General features: G+C 61.2%; 1 protein-coding gene and 1 long non-coding RNA gene across 5 annotated transcripts; one reads left to right on the forward strand and one right to left on the reverse strand.

Moving 5' to 3' along the window:
* The first annotated feature begins 733 nt into the window (after positions 1–733).
* Positions 734–9942, forward strand: TMEM250 (transmembrane protein 250). 4 transcript variants are annotated; one of them, XR_008656450.2, is made up of 3 exons: positions 5658–6049; positions 7532–9075; positions 9580–9942. XR_008656450.2 is itself a non-coding variant. In XM_055270394.2 (2 exons), exon 2 carries the CDS (start codon positions 7647–7649, stop codon positions 8064–8066), a length of 420 nt encoding a protein of 139 aa, XP_055126369.1. In that variant the 5' UTR covers positions 734–982; positions 7532–7646; the 3' UTR covers positions 8067–9942. The 4 variants fall into 4 exon arrangements, 3 of the variants coding, with proteins under 3 accessions (XP_055126369.1, XP_055126367.1, XP_055126368.1); XM_055270394.2 differs by lacking the exon at positions 5658–6049 and adding an exon at positions 734–982 and having other exon boundaries at positions 7532–9942; XM_055270392.2 differs by having other exon boundaries at positions 7532–9942.
* On the reverse strand, positions 4169–5517 carry LOC134736277 (uncharacterized). The gene is made up of 2 exons (XR_010120179.1): positions 5316–5517; positions 4169–4387 (listed from the first exon to the last, which is right to left on the reverse strand). It is a non-coding gene; the product is annotated as an uncharacterized lncRNA (long non-coding RNA).
* Positions 9943–15426: the final 5484 nt, after the last annotated feature.

Below are 15426 nucleotides of genomic sequence, written 5' to 3' on the forward strand. Positions count from 1 at the left end.
AGCCCTGCCGGCCCCGGGCAATGAGGGGCTTAGCACCTGGGCCAGCGGCTGTGGAGGGTGTACTGGGTCCCCCCAGCAGTGCTGACCCACAGGCACTGCGCTCGATTTCTCACTGGACCTTAGCTGCCTTCCCATGGGGCAGGGCTCGGGACCTGCAGCCCGCCATGCCTGAGCCTCCCACCCCCTCCATGGGCTCCTGTGCGGCCGGAGCCTCCCAGACGAGCGCCACCCCCTGCTGAATGGTGCCCAGTCCCATCGACCACCCAAGGGCTGAGGAGTGCGAGCACACCACGCGGGACTGGCAGGCAGCTCCACCTGCAGCCCGGGTGCGGGATCCACTGGGTGAACCCAGCTGGGCTCCTGAGTCTGGTGGAGATGTGGAGAACCTTTATGTCTAGCTCAGGGATTGTAAATACACCAATCAGCACCCTGTGTCTAGCTCAAGGTTTGTAAACACACCAATCAGCACCCTGTGTCTAGCTCAGGGTTTGTGAGTGCACCAATCGACACTGCATCTGTCTGCTCTGGTGGGGCCTTGGAGAACCTTTATGTCTAGCTCAGGGATTGTGAATACACCAATCAGCACTCTGTATCTAGCTCAGGGATTTTACACACACCAATCAGCGTCCTGTCAAAACAGACCACCTGGCTCTACCAATCAGCAGGATGTGGGTGGGGCCAGATAAGAGAATAAAAGCAGGCTGCCTGAGCTAGCAGTGGCAACCCACGCAGGTCCCCTTCCACACTGTGGCAGCTTTGTTCTTTCGCTCTTTGGGTCCACGCTGCATTAAGAGCTGTAACAGTCACCACGAAGGTCTGCAGCTTCACACTTGAAGCCAGCGAGACCATGAGCCCACCAGGAGGAACGAACAACTCCAGACGCGCCGCCTTAAGAGCTGTAACACACACCGCAAGGGTCCGCGGCTTCATTCTTGAAGTCAGTGAAACCGAGAACCCACCAATTCCGGACACACCTGCAAAGGTAGGACAACCCCAAGTGTTCTTAGCCGCGCGGCTAGGGGGTCCCGTCCAGCTTGGGGGCTCTGCGTCAGCAGCGAGCACCACATTCGGCCCCAACTTAAAATCTCCCACAGACCTGGAGCCGCGGGGTCCCTCCTGCGCTTGGCGGCACCACAGGCACCAGCCCAGCAGATGGCGCCAGGCCACTGCCCACAGCGCAGCTGGAGACCTGACGGGGACAGGGAGGCTGATGGGGACCCTGGCTGGGCCTCACGTGCTGGGGCAAACCCGCGGCAAATGCCCAGCACTGGTGGTCCTGGGGTGACTGAGCTGTGGCCAGGCTGGGGGCGCAGGAGGGCGCAGAACTCAGGGAGTGGGCAGAGGACCAGAAGCAGCTACGGCCGGGGAGGAAATCGGTGTCCTGGGAAGCTACTTGCGCTGTGCACGCATGGACTGGGTCACGAGGCCAAAACCCACGGTGGCCACAGCAAGAGAGCCCTGGGGGGGCCAGCGGAGACACAGGCCACCAACAGGCAGGGGCGGCTTTGCGTGTGGAGGGAGAGGCAGGAGACTATCAGATGTCCCCCACCGCCCAGGGACAGGGGGTGTGACGGAAGGGACAGCCCAAGATTGAAGGTGCCTCCCAGAGATGGGGTATTCGAGCTGGGTCCTGAAGGGCGAGTAGGAGCTCGGAAGATGGAGAAGGGACAGAGAGAGAGAAAAGGCAACTGTAAAGGGGTCCAGGCTTCTGCCCTGCACCCTGGTTTCACAGGGAGTTAGGGGAGGCTGGTGGTTCTGGAGGGTCAGCCAGGGAAGGGCGACCCCCACTGTCTTCTGTAAAGCGTGCCAAGGGGCGGCCTCAAGGACAGCGTCCAGCCGCGAACACAATCAAGACCAGAACCCACACCCGGGGCACAGACGCTTCCACGTGTGTGGAGCTTGCAGATTCTCCAAACCGAAATTCGAGGCAGACAGACGGGACTTGCCCTATAACCCAAGGCGCGTGAAGCGTTTCCCCGACCGTGGCGCCTCTGTTGAAGTCAAATAATAAACAACTCCGCACTGAAATTCTCATTCTCCTGGAAAGGGCAACCAGGGCTCCCCCTTACTGTCCCCTCACCCCAAACCCCAAGTGATATCCCAACCTTGGAAGCAATGGGCAGCAGGCAGCAGGGTCAGCCCGGGAAGCCACCCTCACAGCTAGAGTGGCCATCCCCATCCGTGGGCGAGCAGAGACTGGCGGGGCAGATGGCCGACCAGAGAGTGTGGAACCATCAACACAGACAACGTGACAAGGGGACAGCTGCACCCTTTGGGAATTCAGGACACAGAACCCTCCCGCAGGGAGAAGCACGTGACTGCGGGCCCAGCCTGAGGCAGTGGTGAGTGAGGGCCCCAGCTTTCCTGGAGATTCTATACAGGAACGTGTCTGAGGCCACTCGGGCTGACATGCACTTCTTTTTATTTGTCCAAATCCAGCTTTTTTTTTTTTTTTGGTTTCATGCTGAAAAAACAAAATCAGAAAGTACAGAAATGTTAAAAAAGAAAGTAAAATATATTCATCTCTTTAATCTCACCACACACAGATCACCTCTGCAAACATTTATCTGCTTCCAGGACTTCACCCAGAAACGGACATCTAAGAATATGTTTGTGCTGATGAGGGGTCACACTAGACGTGACTTTGTGAACCACTTTTTTTTTTTTCTGAGACGGAGTCTTGCTCGGTCACCCAGGCTGGAGTGCAGTGGTGCGATCTCTGCTCACTGCAAGCTCCGCCTCCCGGGTTCATGCCATTCTCCTGCCTCAGCCTCCCCACTAGTTGAGACTACAGGCGCCCGCCAGCACACTCGGCTAATTTTTTTTTATTTTTATTTTTTTAGTAGAGATGGGGTTTCACCGTTGTTAGCCAGGATGGTCTTGATCTCCTGACCTCATGATCCGCCCACCTTGGCCTCCCAAAGTGCTGGGATTACAGGCGTGAGCCACCGCGCCCGGCCTACGAACCACTTTTTTTTTTTTTTTTTTTTTGAGACGGAGTCTCGCTCTGTCACCCAGGCTGGAGTGCGGTGGCGCGATCTCGGCTCACTGCAAGCTCCGCCTCCCAGGTTCACGCCATTCTCCTGCCTCAGCCTCTCCGAGTAGCTGGGACTACAGGCGCCCGCCACCACGCCCGGCTAATTTTTTGTATTTTTAGTAGAGACGGGGTTTCACCATGGTCTCGATCTCCTGACCTCGTGATCCGCCCGCCTCGGCCTCCCAAAGTGCTGGGATTACAAGCGTGAGCCACCGCGCCCGGCCACGAACCACTTTTGACTCAGCCTGGGGGGCTGTCTTCTGGGCACAGTTGGCAGTGGGTTCACCTGACCCTAAGTTTAGCAGCAGAAGCTTCAAGGTCTGTTCCTAATTCTGTATTATTCTTAAGGAAGGTCCCTTAAACCACAGAAGCCTCAGGCCCCACAAAAGCTGCGTCCGCCCCCGGCTGCAGGACACCCCAGGGTCTGGATGCAGCCGGGGCCAGCCACAGCCTCACTAGCTGGCAGCTCCTTTAAGGGTATGCTCATTGGCAGCTTTGTTCTGATGGCCACACCCCCCAAGGGACCTCCTTGGCCTTTGGCTTGGGTGACGCTGACCCACATGGAGGGGTCTCTGGCCCAGCAGTCCTGGGACATCCCCTGTATGAAGACCGTATGTCTGACATGGCATTTGCCCCCAGCCTGTCCCTGTCACAAGATGGCAGGTGCCTTGAGGGTGGGGGCTCTGCTGTGCCTGTGTCCTTGGTACCCAGAGCAGGGTAGCAGCGTGGGGGCAAGTGCAGGTACTCACGCTGCGCTTCTGTGGGTGGGTGCAGTGGGAAGCAGAGGGCATCTAATCCAGAGCTGGAGCCAGGGGACTGCAGGGCAGGGAGGACACAGGAAACCCACAGCAAGGAGGGGGGCTGTGGATCTGCTCCTCCCGTTGTGCAGCCACCAGATGGGCCAGGTGTGAGCCCTGATCTATGGACACGTGACCACCCTCACCAGCACGCGAGAAGCCAAGTGACGGGTGACCACCTGGTTTACACACCACCCTCTTTCTGGCCACGGGCGCCGTCTCACGGTGTCAGTGTCCCAGCATGAGCCGCGTGGGACGGGAGAATTCTCTTTGGTTAGTTTCTCTAATGGTCCTTAAAACAGAAAACAAAAAATGAAGGCAGGCATCAAGATGCTTTCCATTATCTTAATGTTTATATATTAAAAATGTTTTATTTATTTTTGTGGAGGCCATGTTGCCAGCCAGGTCGCCCAGGCTAGTCTTCAAACTCCCGGGCATGAGATCTCAGGCCGGAATGACAGGTGTGAGCCACCACGCCCAGCCTTATCTCAATAGCTAGACGTGTGGATCTGCCTCACATCTGGAGAGGCAGAGAGGTGAGCCAGCAACAGGGCTATTGAGGAAGGAAGGAGACCTGTTTATTGATTTTAAATTTTTTGTAGAGACAGGGGCCTCACTATGTTGCCCAGGCTGGTCTCAAACTTCTGGGGCAAGTGATCCCCCTGCCTTGGCCTCCCAAAGCAGTGGAATGACAGGTGCGAACCAACACTTCTTGCCTGACACCTGTTTCTTTCGGAATATTTGCCGCCAGCCATCGGTAAAGAAAACAGGCTCTTGGCCTTTTGCTGTGCTACCTCCTGGTGGCCTTTGCTCGCCCAGATGTTTCTCGAACTCCTGCTCATGTCGGATAAAGGCGGCTCTCTCTCCTGTGGTGGGGACCGGGCCACAGTGGAGAAGGTAGCGGCGCCAGACCTCAGGGCGGCCCTGGTCCAAAGGACGTGGGCCCAGGAGCCAGTTCGCCGTCCTGGGAGGCCTGCAGCCAATGACGGGCCTGGTGGGCAGGAGAGCCCAGCCCCCTTGTTCCACTGCCATGAATCTGAAGGGCCACCCACTTTCCGGTCGCCCCAAGGGCTGCTGACCCTGCCTTCCCCTCCTACCCAGCAGCCACACCCAGGAGCGCTCCCCAACACACTCCTCGCTGGAAACCCAGGACAACCGCCAGCCTGTACGAACCAGGCGTGAGAACACTAACACAAGTCCCCTTCCTTCACTGGGGAGGGGGCCTGGGGCTGCTGCTGCTGGGCCTGCTCGTTCTCCGGGGCTGTCCCTACTTCGGCTGCCGACGTCGCCGCCGGCCCACCGGGCCTCGCAGCTACCCACCCGCTCCGTGCCGCCCGGGTCCGCGTGGCGTCGGCCGCCTCACCCTTCCCCGCCCTCCTGAAGGCTGGAGGGCGCCCCCATTCCCGCCGCCGCCCGGTCCTCCCAGCCCCAGGCCCGGGCCACGCAGGGCGCCTTCGCACACGGCCCCGCGAGGACCACACCTGCTCCTGGTCCCTGGACCGCCCGCCCCCGCCGGTAAGGCGGCTTCCTCGGGGGCCCGGCCCCACCCCAGCGATGGCAGCAGCGCGCTGGGTCGCAGACACCTCAGTCCGGGGCCAGGACCAGGGTCAAGCCCTCCTCTGGGGCCAAACGACTACTCCACGGGAGCGCGCCTGCGCACCGCCCCTCCTCGGGGCCCGGTGGCGCGTGCGCGGAGGCGCGACCCAGGAACGGCTTGCGCAGGACAGCCATCTGCGCCTGCGCAAGACCAGGCCCGGCACCGCGGGCGTTCGGGGGAGGGAACGCTACGGACTGCTCGCAGCGTGCGCGCGCACGCACGCACGCACGCACGCTCTCGGGAAGCGTCGAGTCCGGGACGCCCAGCGCGGGCCCGGAGCAGGGGGAAGGGAAGCGCGGCTCGGTCGGCGCGGGTGGAGGGGGCGCGAGGCCACCCTACGGTGGCCGTCGAGGGACGGCGCTACGGCTCCCACGCTGGGCCAAACGCCTCCGGCGGCCGCGCCCGGGAGCCCCGTCACCTGCAGGGCGACCCCGGCCGGGGACGCGTGAACCACGCCCTCAGCCGCCCTGCCAGCGTCCCCAGCTGCGCGCCCCGGCACCATGCGGCCGCCCTGCGCACGGAGCCCCGAGGGACAGGGGCGCCCGCAGGTCCGGCCCCTAGCACCGCCGGCCGGCCCCGAGGTCCGGGACGCCGGCGCCGCCGCGGAGAGGGCACTGGGTGAGCTGCGGGCGGGGACCCGGCCTCGGCGGGGGCCGTCTCCAGGGCAACGCGCGGCGCGGGACCCGGAAGTGGCTCCTGCAGGGGGTCTGCAGCCTGGGGGCCCGGCGCGGCGCAGGCCTGGTGCTCACGAGGCGTTGGTCGGGGCCCGGGGCCCGTCGCGCTCTGAGGCCCGGAGGAGACAGTCCTGGGTCCATGGGCCGGGCCGAGCGGGCGTCTGCAGAAAGACGGGGACCCGGATGGAGCCGCGGGCCGCGAGACCCCGCGGGGACACAACTCCGCCCAGCCGCGTTTGAGTGGCAGCGGCATGGCTGGTGTCCCGGCCGGGGCGAGCTCCAGGCCGAGGCTGGGCTTAAATAGGGCCGCTCTGGCCCCTGCAGCGCGTGGAGGAGCCGGGCGGAGGGAGAGGGCGAGGCCGGGCCCCTGCGGGCACCGGAGGGTCAGGCGGCCCCGGCCCCTCCCGCCTCCGCCCCGGCCAGGTCCCCACGGCAGGGCCCCAGGCTGAATCTGACGGCAGGCGAAGCTCTTCGCAGCAGTCGCCTGTAGTGTTACCAATTTTCCTGCTCCGATTTTATTTCCTGACCTTTGAGTTCATTCCGTCTACAGATTATTTAGGCAAGCCATAAACGGCATTTACTAGGTGAAGCTAGAGAGCCAAATGCCGCGTCTGCTCTTTGCAGCCCAGTCTGTAGGGCCGCTGCCAGGCCCCGGGCCCACCCCACTGTGCACACCAGGCCCAGCCCCTTCCCTCTCACAGCTACCCACAAGGGCAGTGTTATTGGCACCCCCATTGGACAGGGCAGGAGCCGACTTGGGGTCAGGTAACCTGCCCAAAGTCACTGCTAGGGAAGGACAGTGCCAGGGTTCAGGCCCAGCAAGGTGACCCCAGGGCCCCCGAGCCGTCCGTCTGGCACCCAGCACTTGTCAGGTTGCTGGAGTCACCTGCTCCCGCCGGGCTCGTTCTCAGTTCACCTGCGAGCCCTCGAGTCCCTTTTCGCGGCCTTGTGGTGGCTTCTTGCAGTGGCTTCTTGCAGATGACATTTAAGGGCTTGCGTCAGCCTTGGGTCAGGCAGCCGCAGAAGACCAGGGCAGTAACGGGCAAACTGCCTAAGAGCAGAGTGTGGTCCAGCTAGTGGGGGGCTGCGAGGATCCTGCAGGAAAGAGCCACTCTTGCCCCTTCCATCCGTTTTGGCATTGACCACCTCCGGGGGCCTCCCCTGGCCACTGCCCCGAAGGCCCCCCTTCCCCAGTGCTGCCCTAGAACAAGCAGTTTGGCTTCCCCAGGTGGTGGGCCCGTTGGCAGTATCCTTGGGAGGGTTTGTGAAAAGAGTAAGCCCAGGAGTGCCCGCAGATCCCCCCCCGGACTCCATCTATCCGTAGTACTGGCGCTGGAGTTTGTGTCCGCTTTCGCCGGCTGATTGCCTGGGGAGGGATCCGCATGGTGTCCTCACACTGACGTGGGTTTTGCGGCTCTTCCCGCAGGCCGACGCCTCCCCCCAGGCTCAGCTGCGGGCTCCCAGGCCTAGGTGCCCATGACCCCTACGCTGATCGCCGCCTGGACGCCGCCACTGCGAGCTACCGCCGCCACCGGGGCCCAATGCCGGTCATGCCCATTCCGCGGCGGGTGCGCTCCTTCCACGGCCCGCACACCACCTGCCTGCATGCAGCCTGCGGGCCCGTGCGCGCCTCCCACCTGGCCCGCACCAAGTACAACAACTTCGACGTGTATATCAAGACGCGCTGGCTGTACGGCTTCATCCGCTTCCTACTCTACTTCAGCTGCAGCCTGTTCACCGCGGCGCTCTGGGGTGCGCTGGCCGCCCTCTTCTGCCTACAGTACCTGGGCGTTCGCGTCCTGCTGCGCTTCCAGCGCAAGCTGTCGGTGCTGCTGCTGCTGCTGGGCCGCCGGCGCGTGGACTTCCGCCTAGTGAACGAGCTGCTCATCTACGGCATCCACGTCACCATGCTGCTGGTCGGGGGCCTGGGCTGGTGCTTCATGGTCTTCGTGGACATGTGAGGGCTCTGTGCGCGAGCTTGATGTATCGTCCCGGCCTGTGGCTGTGTTCTCTCCATGGGTGGGGTCGGCCAGCGCCTTCCCTTCTGCCCATCCCCCAGGCAGTCGCTGCTGCCCGGCGCCCACGGAGAGAAAAGAAAGGGCTGAGACTTCCCGGATGGGGTTGCGGACACCGCCCCTAGGCTGGCTTCCTGTGCCCACCCTCCCCGTGTGCACTCTCGGGGGCAGCGCCCACCTGCCGGTGGTACCTGCTCACACGTCTTCAGGTCATACTGTGGGGTGGGCCCTCTGTTCGCCTCTCTCCAGGACCACAGCTGCCAGGGACTTTAGACATCACCCTGGGAGGCCCCTGGACACAGAGGGCTGTGTGCCCAGGAGCAAATCCGGAGGGGGGGCCCTCCTGGCTGCATAGCCCCTTCTGCGTGCCCTGGTCCCAGCCCCAGCCAACAGGACACGGAAGGCTCCCCTCGCTGACACACCACACTGCCACAAAGCTGCTTACTCTGCCCTGGGCCGCCTGAGGCCTGGCACTGCCTGCGGACCACCCTGTGTGTGTCACCCTGAGGGGTTGTGTGGGTCCTGAGTCCCCAGCCAGCCTTCAGGGTCTCCTTGGATTGCGTAGATGCAGTCTAGCAGGGGGCGGAGAGGGGCTCAGGTGGGAGGGGCCTCAGCAGGCTCCCAGCTCAGGGGCTGGCCTGGGGGAGCCCTGGGAGCCAGGTGCTGACTCCACTGGCCTGTCTGCCTGTTCTGGGAGGGCTGTGAGGATGTCCTGCAGATGCTCTGGATTTCTGCAGCGGCACCTCCATTCCTTTCTGGCTTTTTTTGCGGGGGAGGGCTTTGGGCCTCTTTCTTTGAGGGAACACCCTCAAAGAAAGCCTGGGACATCGAGGCTGCAGTGAACTGGGATGGAGACTTTGCGTGTCCCAAGTGTCCGGAGCAGGCGGCAGAGGCCTCAGTGCAGCAAACACAGCCCCAGAGCCTGTGTGGCACCAGCAGCATCTTAGAGCCCCAGGTATATGCTGAGATCCTATCCCACGCTGTCCTCCAGTGACTGGGGGGCCCAAATGATGGCACAGGGGCAGGTGGGCTGGAGGGGCGCAGATGCCTGTGTTCAGGGAGGGCAGCCACCATGGGCCGAGGTCTCACCCAGGACCCCTTGCTCTGCTCCTTGGCCTTGCAGTCAAGGCAACACTGTGGTGGACTGCCCATGGCCGTGTGACTTGGGGCCGAGTGGGAGGGCGCCCTGAGTAATGATTGCAAGGACAACAGGCAGAGGCTGCCCTAGGGCAGGACACAGGGTGCAGTACTGACAACCCTAGCGTCACCTCAAGTCCACGTCCCCACACTCCGGGCATGGGTGGGACTTGTGACTCTGCCCTGTCAGGCGGACCAGTGGCCCAGGAGCCATGAGGACAGTTGTGTGCCACTGGAAGAGAAATTTTCTGAAAAACCCTAAATCAGGTAGAGAAAGCAAAAAATCTTTGGCCGTAAACCGTGCTCTCTAATTTATCGGCAGCTTCTGTGGATGACCTCTGATGAGCCCAGGCTGCGTCCAGGCCCCGGACAGGCGGGCGGGAGCTTCCCTGCGTGGGCCTCATTTCTTGCTGCAGAGAATCTTTTGCACTAAGTCACGCTGTTTCCTCAAAGAAGCTTTGTTTTTTGTTAACGTGTTACTCAGAGTCACCCAGGCCTCTTGGCTGAGGGTGAAGGTGGGACGGGAGGCTGGAGGGGGCTGGTGGTGCCACTCGTGCGGTGTCAATGCTGCAGGGAGTTGTGGCACCTTGGTGCCCTCTGAGCACCTGGCCGCCTGCTGTCCCTGGTGCCCGTGAAATTCGTCATGTGATGACCCACCTGCATTAAACCTATTTTTTTAATGTGTTGATGGAGTGATTGCTTAAAGCTCAATTGTTCTATTCCTTTTTGAAGGACATAATAATCACCTAGAGCACCATAGAAACCATCTCTTCCTGTAAGGTGGGAAAGTTTTCACAGACACCTGTGATGCTGGGGAAGGAGCCCCTGAGGCCAGGGTTCCCCTTGTGGGAAGCTGCCCTGGGGAGGTGGCCCAGCTGACAGGCAAGGATTTGTCAGCAGGGCAGTCACCGGGACACTGCTGTGCAGGCCAGTGGAGGTTGCATTTGGCTCACTGGCCCGTTCAGAGTCTTTTTTTTTTTTTTTTTTAGACGGAGTTTTGGTTTTGTCACCCGGGCTGGAGTGCATTGACACGGTCTCGGCTCACTGCAACCTCCACCTCCCGGGTTCAAGTGACTCTCGTGCCTCAGCCTCCCAAGTAGCTGGGATTACAGGCGCCCGCCACCACGCCTGGCTAATTTTTGTATTTGTAGTAGAGATGGAGTTTCACCATGTTGGCCGGGCTGGTCTGGAACTCCTGATCTCAGGTGATTCACCTGCCTCAGCCTCCCAAAGTGCTGAGATTCCAGGTGTGAGCCCCTCCAACCCAGCCTCGTTCAGTCTTAAAGCTGGGGTGGTGTTTCCGACGCTGCTGAGAGGAAAGAGGCCTCAGGGCTGTGAGCAAGCACAGTGCCATCCACCTCGGGAGGATGCACACACATAAAAAAAGATTGGAAGAAAAATAAAACCAAAGTTCTTATTTATCCAAAAAAACCGTTTGAGGCCAGGTGCAGTGGCTCACACCTGTAATCCCAGCACTTTGGGAGGCCAAGGCAGGAGGATCACTTGAGCCAGGAGTTCAAGACCAGCCTGGGCAACATAGTGAGACCCCCATCTCTACAGAAAATTTTTAAATGAGCTGGCCGTGGTGGTGTGCGCCTACGAGATCGAAGCTGCAGTGAGCCATGATTGCACCACTGCACTCCAGCCTGGTGACAGAGTGAGACTCTGTCTTAAAAAAAAAAAAACACACAGTTTGAAGATTGAGAGACGTACTTTTCATACTGTAGTAGGATCTTTGCTTTGTAAAGGCTTCCTTAGCTTCTGTGAAGGGAGGAAGTTCACGTTTCTCATTTTTTCACTCGCAAAGCCTTCGAACAAGATGAAGATGACAACGATTTCCTCCCAGGCAGTCATTATGGCCAGAAAGTGTCACTTAAAGGGAAACCAGCCGGGTGCAGTGGCTCACACCTGTAATTCCAACACTTTGGGAGGCCAAGGCGGGAGGGTCGCTTGAACCCAGGAGTTCCAGATCAGCCTGGGCAGCAGGGAGACCCCATCTCTACAGAAAAATATTTTTAAATGAGTCGGGCATAGTGGTGCTCACCTCTAGTTCCAGCTACTCTGGAGGCTGAGTGGGGAGGATTGTTTGATCCCAGGCCGGGGAGGGGTTGAGGCTACAGTGAACCATGATTTTGTCACTGCTCTCCAGCCTCGGTGACAGAGCAAAACCCCTTCTCAAGAAAATAAAGGAAAACTTTAGATTCCATTGTGTAACAACCTATCCATTATAGAGTTTTGTGGAACTGTTTCTCCAAACTTCCGCGGTTTTCTTTTTGATGGCAGAGTTTGTGAAATCCTTACAAAAATGTTTGCCCCTGAAAAGCTTAGGAGGGTGACACTTGTTTTACCAAACCCAGGGCTGAAGCTGGGTGTGGAGCAGTGCTTCTGATCCGAAGGTCTGGGGGCTCTGTGTGCCCCACAGGGGATGCCAGGCCACAGCCGAGTCCTGAGGTGGGCGCAGGGCCTGGACATGCAGCCTTACCTGTGCACACAAAGCTGGGGCAGTTAGCAGACGGGCTGTCTGAGGCTCGGCCTGGGAGAGCGGCCTGGTCTTGCTTTGCCAGGTGTGGGCTATGCCCTTGACTGTGGTCACGCCCGGCCACGCACCACACCAGAGAGGCTGTACAAGGGCTCCTGCCTTCCCTGAGGGCTTCCGTGGCCCTCCCCGCCCGGCTTCACCCTGGTCTTCCGTGGATTTGGCATGTTTTCCATTGTTCCCTGCCTGGGCCATCTCCATCTGATAGAACTCGCTGCGACAGTGGCGACGCCTCATCCACACTGCCGTGCACAAGAGCCACCAGCCCATGGGACCACTGAGTACAGGGACAGGTGCCACCGTGACCACTGAATGTCTCATCAGACCCAAGGAAGCAGTTCCCACAGAAGGAGCCACTCATAGCTGGATTATAACAAGGGCTTTTTTTTTTTTTTTTTTTCCGTTTTTCCATTTTTTTTTTTTTTTTTTTCCAGAGATGGGGGTCTCGCTCTGTTGCCAAGGCTGCAGTGGCCACAATCACAGCTCACTGCAGCCTTGACCTCCTAGGCTCAGGCCATTCCCCGGGCAGGGGCATGTCACAGGCTCCAAGAGCCAAGGAGCTTCCCCACGGCCACAGTGTGTGTCTTGCGGGAGCCCCGCTAACCTGGCTCCTCTGGGTGGCTGAAGAGCCCTGTGAGGGATCTGAGGGGCGGTGGAGCTGCTTACGACCGCTCCCCAGCAGACCTGCCATCCTCGGGCTATGTTAACCAGGCATTTCCCCTGTTTGACAGGTTCTGTTTTCAAAGCTGTTCTCCCCTTGAGGTCCCAGATGACCGGCTGAGCTGTGCAAGGGCCACGGCTCCAAGGAAGGCCGGAGCTCCTTGGAGCTTGTCCCCAGGACAACCTTGGAGGTTGTCCCCAGGTCCTTTGTCCGCAGTGACAGACACCCAGACCAGACCATGCTGCAGTGACTGGTAAGGGTGCCACCCAGACAGGGATCTCCAGGGACCGCCGATGGTGCTGTATGTCTGGGGCTGTCTCTCCTGGGCAGCCTGGGCCCTCCCGGCAGCAGCTGTGTTTCTGCTGGGTTGGGGAGACATGCCAGGACCACTGCTGGGGGACCAGCGCATTCCAGGAAACGTCACATTTAGAGCAACCTGATTTGCTGGCGGTGGGCTCCACATGTCTGAAAACGTAGGAGTGACCTGCATGCCTGGAGGCTTCCAGGGGCTTCCAGCAGTGGTGAGGAGTCGAGGACTGGGAAGGTGTTGAGACAGAACCTAAGCACGTGGCCGCTGCGGCTTCCTGCAGAGATCTCAGGCGGTGCGCAGCTGCTTTGGAGGGAGTTGGGAGCTGGTTAGGAGACAGGATCTATCCTTATGAGGCGGCTGGTCCATACGGTGGCTCCCCTCCCGCTGCAAGTGGCCTCGGTTGCCTGTGAAGGAAGGAAGTGGCCCCAGGGACTCTGGGTGGCAGCCGGACCTGAGTGAGCTGGGAAGGACAGGTGTGGGCAGGGAGGGCTGCTGGCTGCTCCTGGGGACGGTGGGAAGTGGAGGTAGCTGCAGCCCAGCCTGGAGGTCAGGATCGTGCTGGGAAGTTTCTGGAATCAGAGCTGCCTGGCACTGGCTGGATGAGAGGCCCCCAGTGACAGCAGTGGGCTTGAGAGTCATGGGTTTGGGAGTAAGGAGCCTGGCACCAGAGCTCAGTGTTCAGCCTGGAGGATGGGGGAGGGTGGGTGGCCCTGGACCAATCCCTGAGTCTGGACCACAGAGAAGGTCTCCAGCCCAAGGCAGGGGCGAAGCTGAGGGGGAGCTGGGCAGGCCGGGGAGGGAGGAGTCGGGGGGCTCTGGGGAGGGCAGCCCCTGGGTAGAGACGGGTGGGAGGGAGGCCTGGAGGTGGGGGGCGGCTCCATCTCAGGCTGAACAGTGCTGAGTCAGGAAGTCACAGCCAGGCATAGGGTGTGGAGGAAGCCACCAAAGCCAGCCCGGGGCTGTTGACTTAGTGGGGTCTGATTTTCAGTCTGTGCCTGGCCCAGGGGGATTGTGCCGAGTGCCTCCCAGAGCCCCCCTTTCCCCGTCGTCCACCACGTGGGGACACCAGCTTGGGCACCAGACCGGGGGTCTCTGTTGCTGAAAAGTGGAATCCAAGCCGAGGAGCCAGCAGAGGGCAGGCGATGGCTGGAAGGGGGTGGTGCTGGGGATTTCAAGATCTAAGATGCTCTGTCAAGATGGGCCACGTGCTGTCCTGTCCCCAGTGCAGGGTGGACCAGGTGGCCTCGGAAGGCTGCCCTGGCAGAGCCCCCCTGTGCAGCCTCCACAGGCAAAACCACCCCAAATGCACACACACAGGAATGTCCTCCACCTCCCGCCCCTCCCCAGGGGGCAGGACAGGACAGCAGGGGCTGAGGGGGAAGGTGCCGAGCTCCAGACACAGCCCCCAGCGGAAAGGATGGCAGGGCCAGGCACGGCCCCCACTCTGGACCAGAGCACGCCCCCCCCGCACCGATGCCTCGGTGTCGATGGTGATATTGATGCTCTGTGACCTTGGAAGGGCCTGTCCCCTCCAGCGTGCAATCAGAGGAGGGCGCCGGCCCTGGCAGTGCTGTGAGTGCTGATTCAGCATTTTCTGGGGGAGACAAACGTGCTTCGATCTGCAGAGGCCAGTGCGTTTCTCTTCTTCCTTATGGGTCTCCTTTGGAAAGGGCCCGTCTCTGCCCGGGCCCGTCTCTGCCCAGGCCCTCCCTGCAGGCCTCCACTCATTCCCTCGGAGGCGGGGGCTGCCCTGCACCCAGCCCCGGTGAGCCGCACTTCTCATGCAGCAGGCTGCAGAGACCGCAGTCCAGAAACACCCCCACCCCCCACCACCGCCTGGCGCGCCTCCTGACAGTTCCCAAAAGAGAGAGCGCCCCGCCGCACCAGCATCCTTGCCCAGGCGGGGCCGTCCGGGTGCAGCTGATTCAGCGGCTCCTGGCCTGGCGCCCCTCCCCCAGCCCAGCTGGGCAGCGTGCCCGGGCATGCCGGCAGCTGTGTCACACGGGCTCTGGCAGGGCTGCTGTGGCGCGAGGTGTGTGGCCCGCACTGTGCATGGGGGCGGGGTGGCAGGCTGCTGCGGCGGGCGGGCTGCCAGGCGCCCCCTCCCTGCGGGGCCGCTCCCCTTCCGTGCAGTCCTTGTATGGCCTCCTGCAAAGGAGAGGCCCCGTGGGAGGTGGAAGGCAGAGCTGGGTCTTGGTGCTCCTGGGCTACCGTCAGCCCCCCCAGGAAACAGTCACATCCGAAGCCCCATCAGCGGATCCACTGCCACATCCAGAGTCTCCCCATAGCCCAAGTCAGAGCCGCATTCCTCCATCTCAGGCCAGCCCTGCTGGGGCCACCTGCCATCCTGACCTGGGTGGAGACTGCAAGGGGCAGGTGGGGCAGGGCCCCAGAGTCCCGCCCGACCAATGGGGACAGCCGGGGCCAAGGGGCTCTCAGGGCAGCAGGAGGGCCTGGCAGGGGTGAGCCACAGTCCCCAGGGCCCCTCCTGCCAGCTTCACCGCGCCCATGCGCTTGGGTTTGCCTCTAGCAGAGGGCATGGGGCAGGCCTGGGGAGCTGGTAGGCTCTGACCCAGCCCCAGGGCCCAGGGAAGGAGGGTGCCAGCTCCGTTTGGGAAGTGGGCTTTGTAAAGGGGCTTGGTTAATTTATGCGAGGACCTCG

Source organism: Symphalangus syndactylus, chromosome 3, assembly GCF_028878055.3.
Source record: "Symphalangus syndactylus isolate Jambi chromosome 3, NHGRI_mSymSyn1-v2.1_pri, whole genome shotgun sequence".
NCBI lineage: Eukaryota > Metazoa > Chordata > Mammalia > Primates > Hylobatidae > Symphalangus > Symphalangus syndactylus.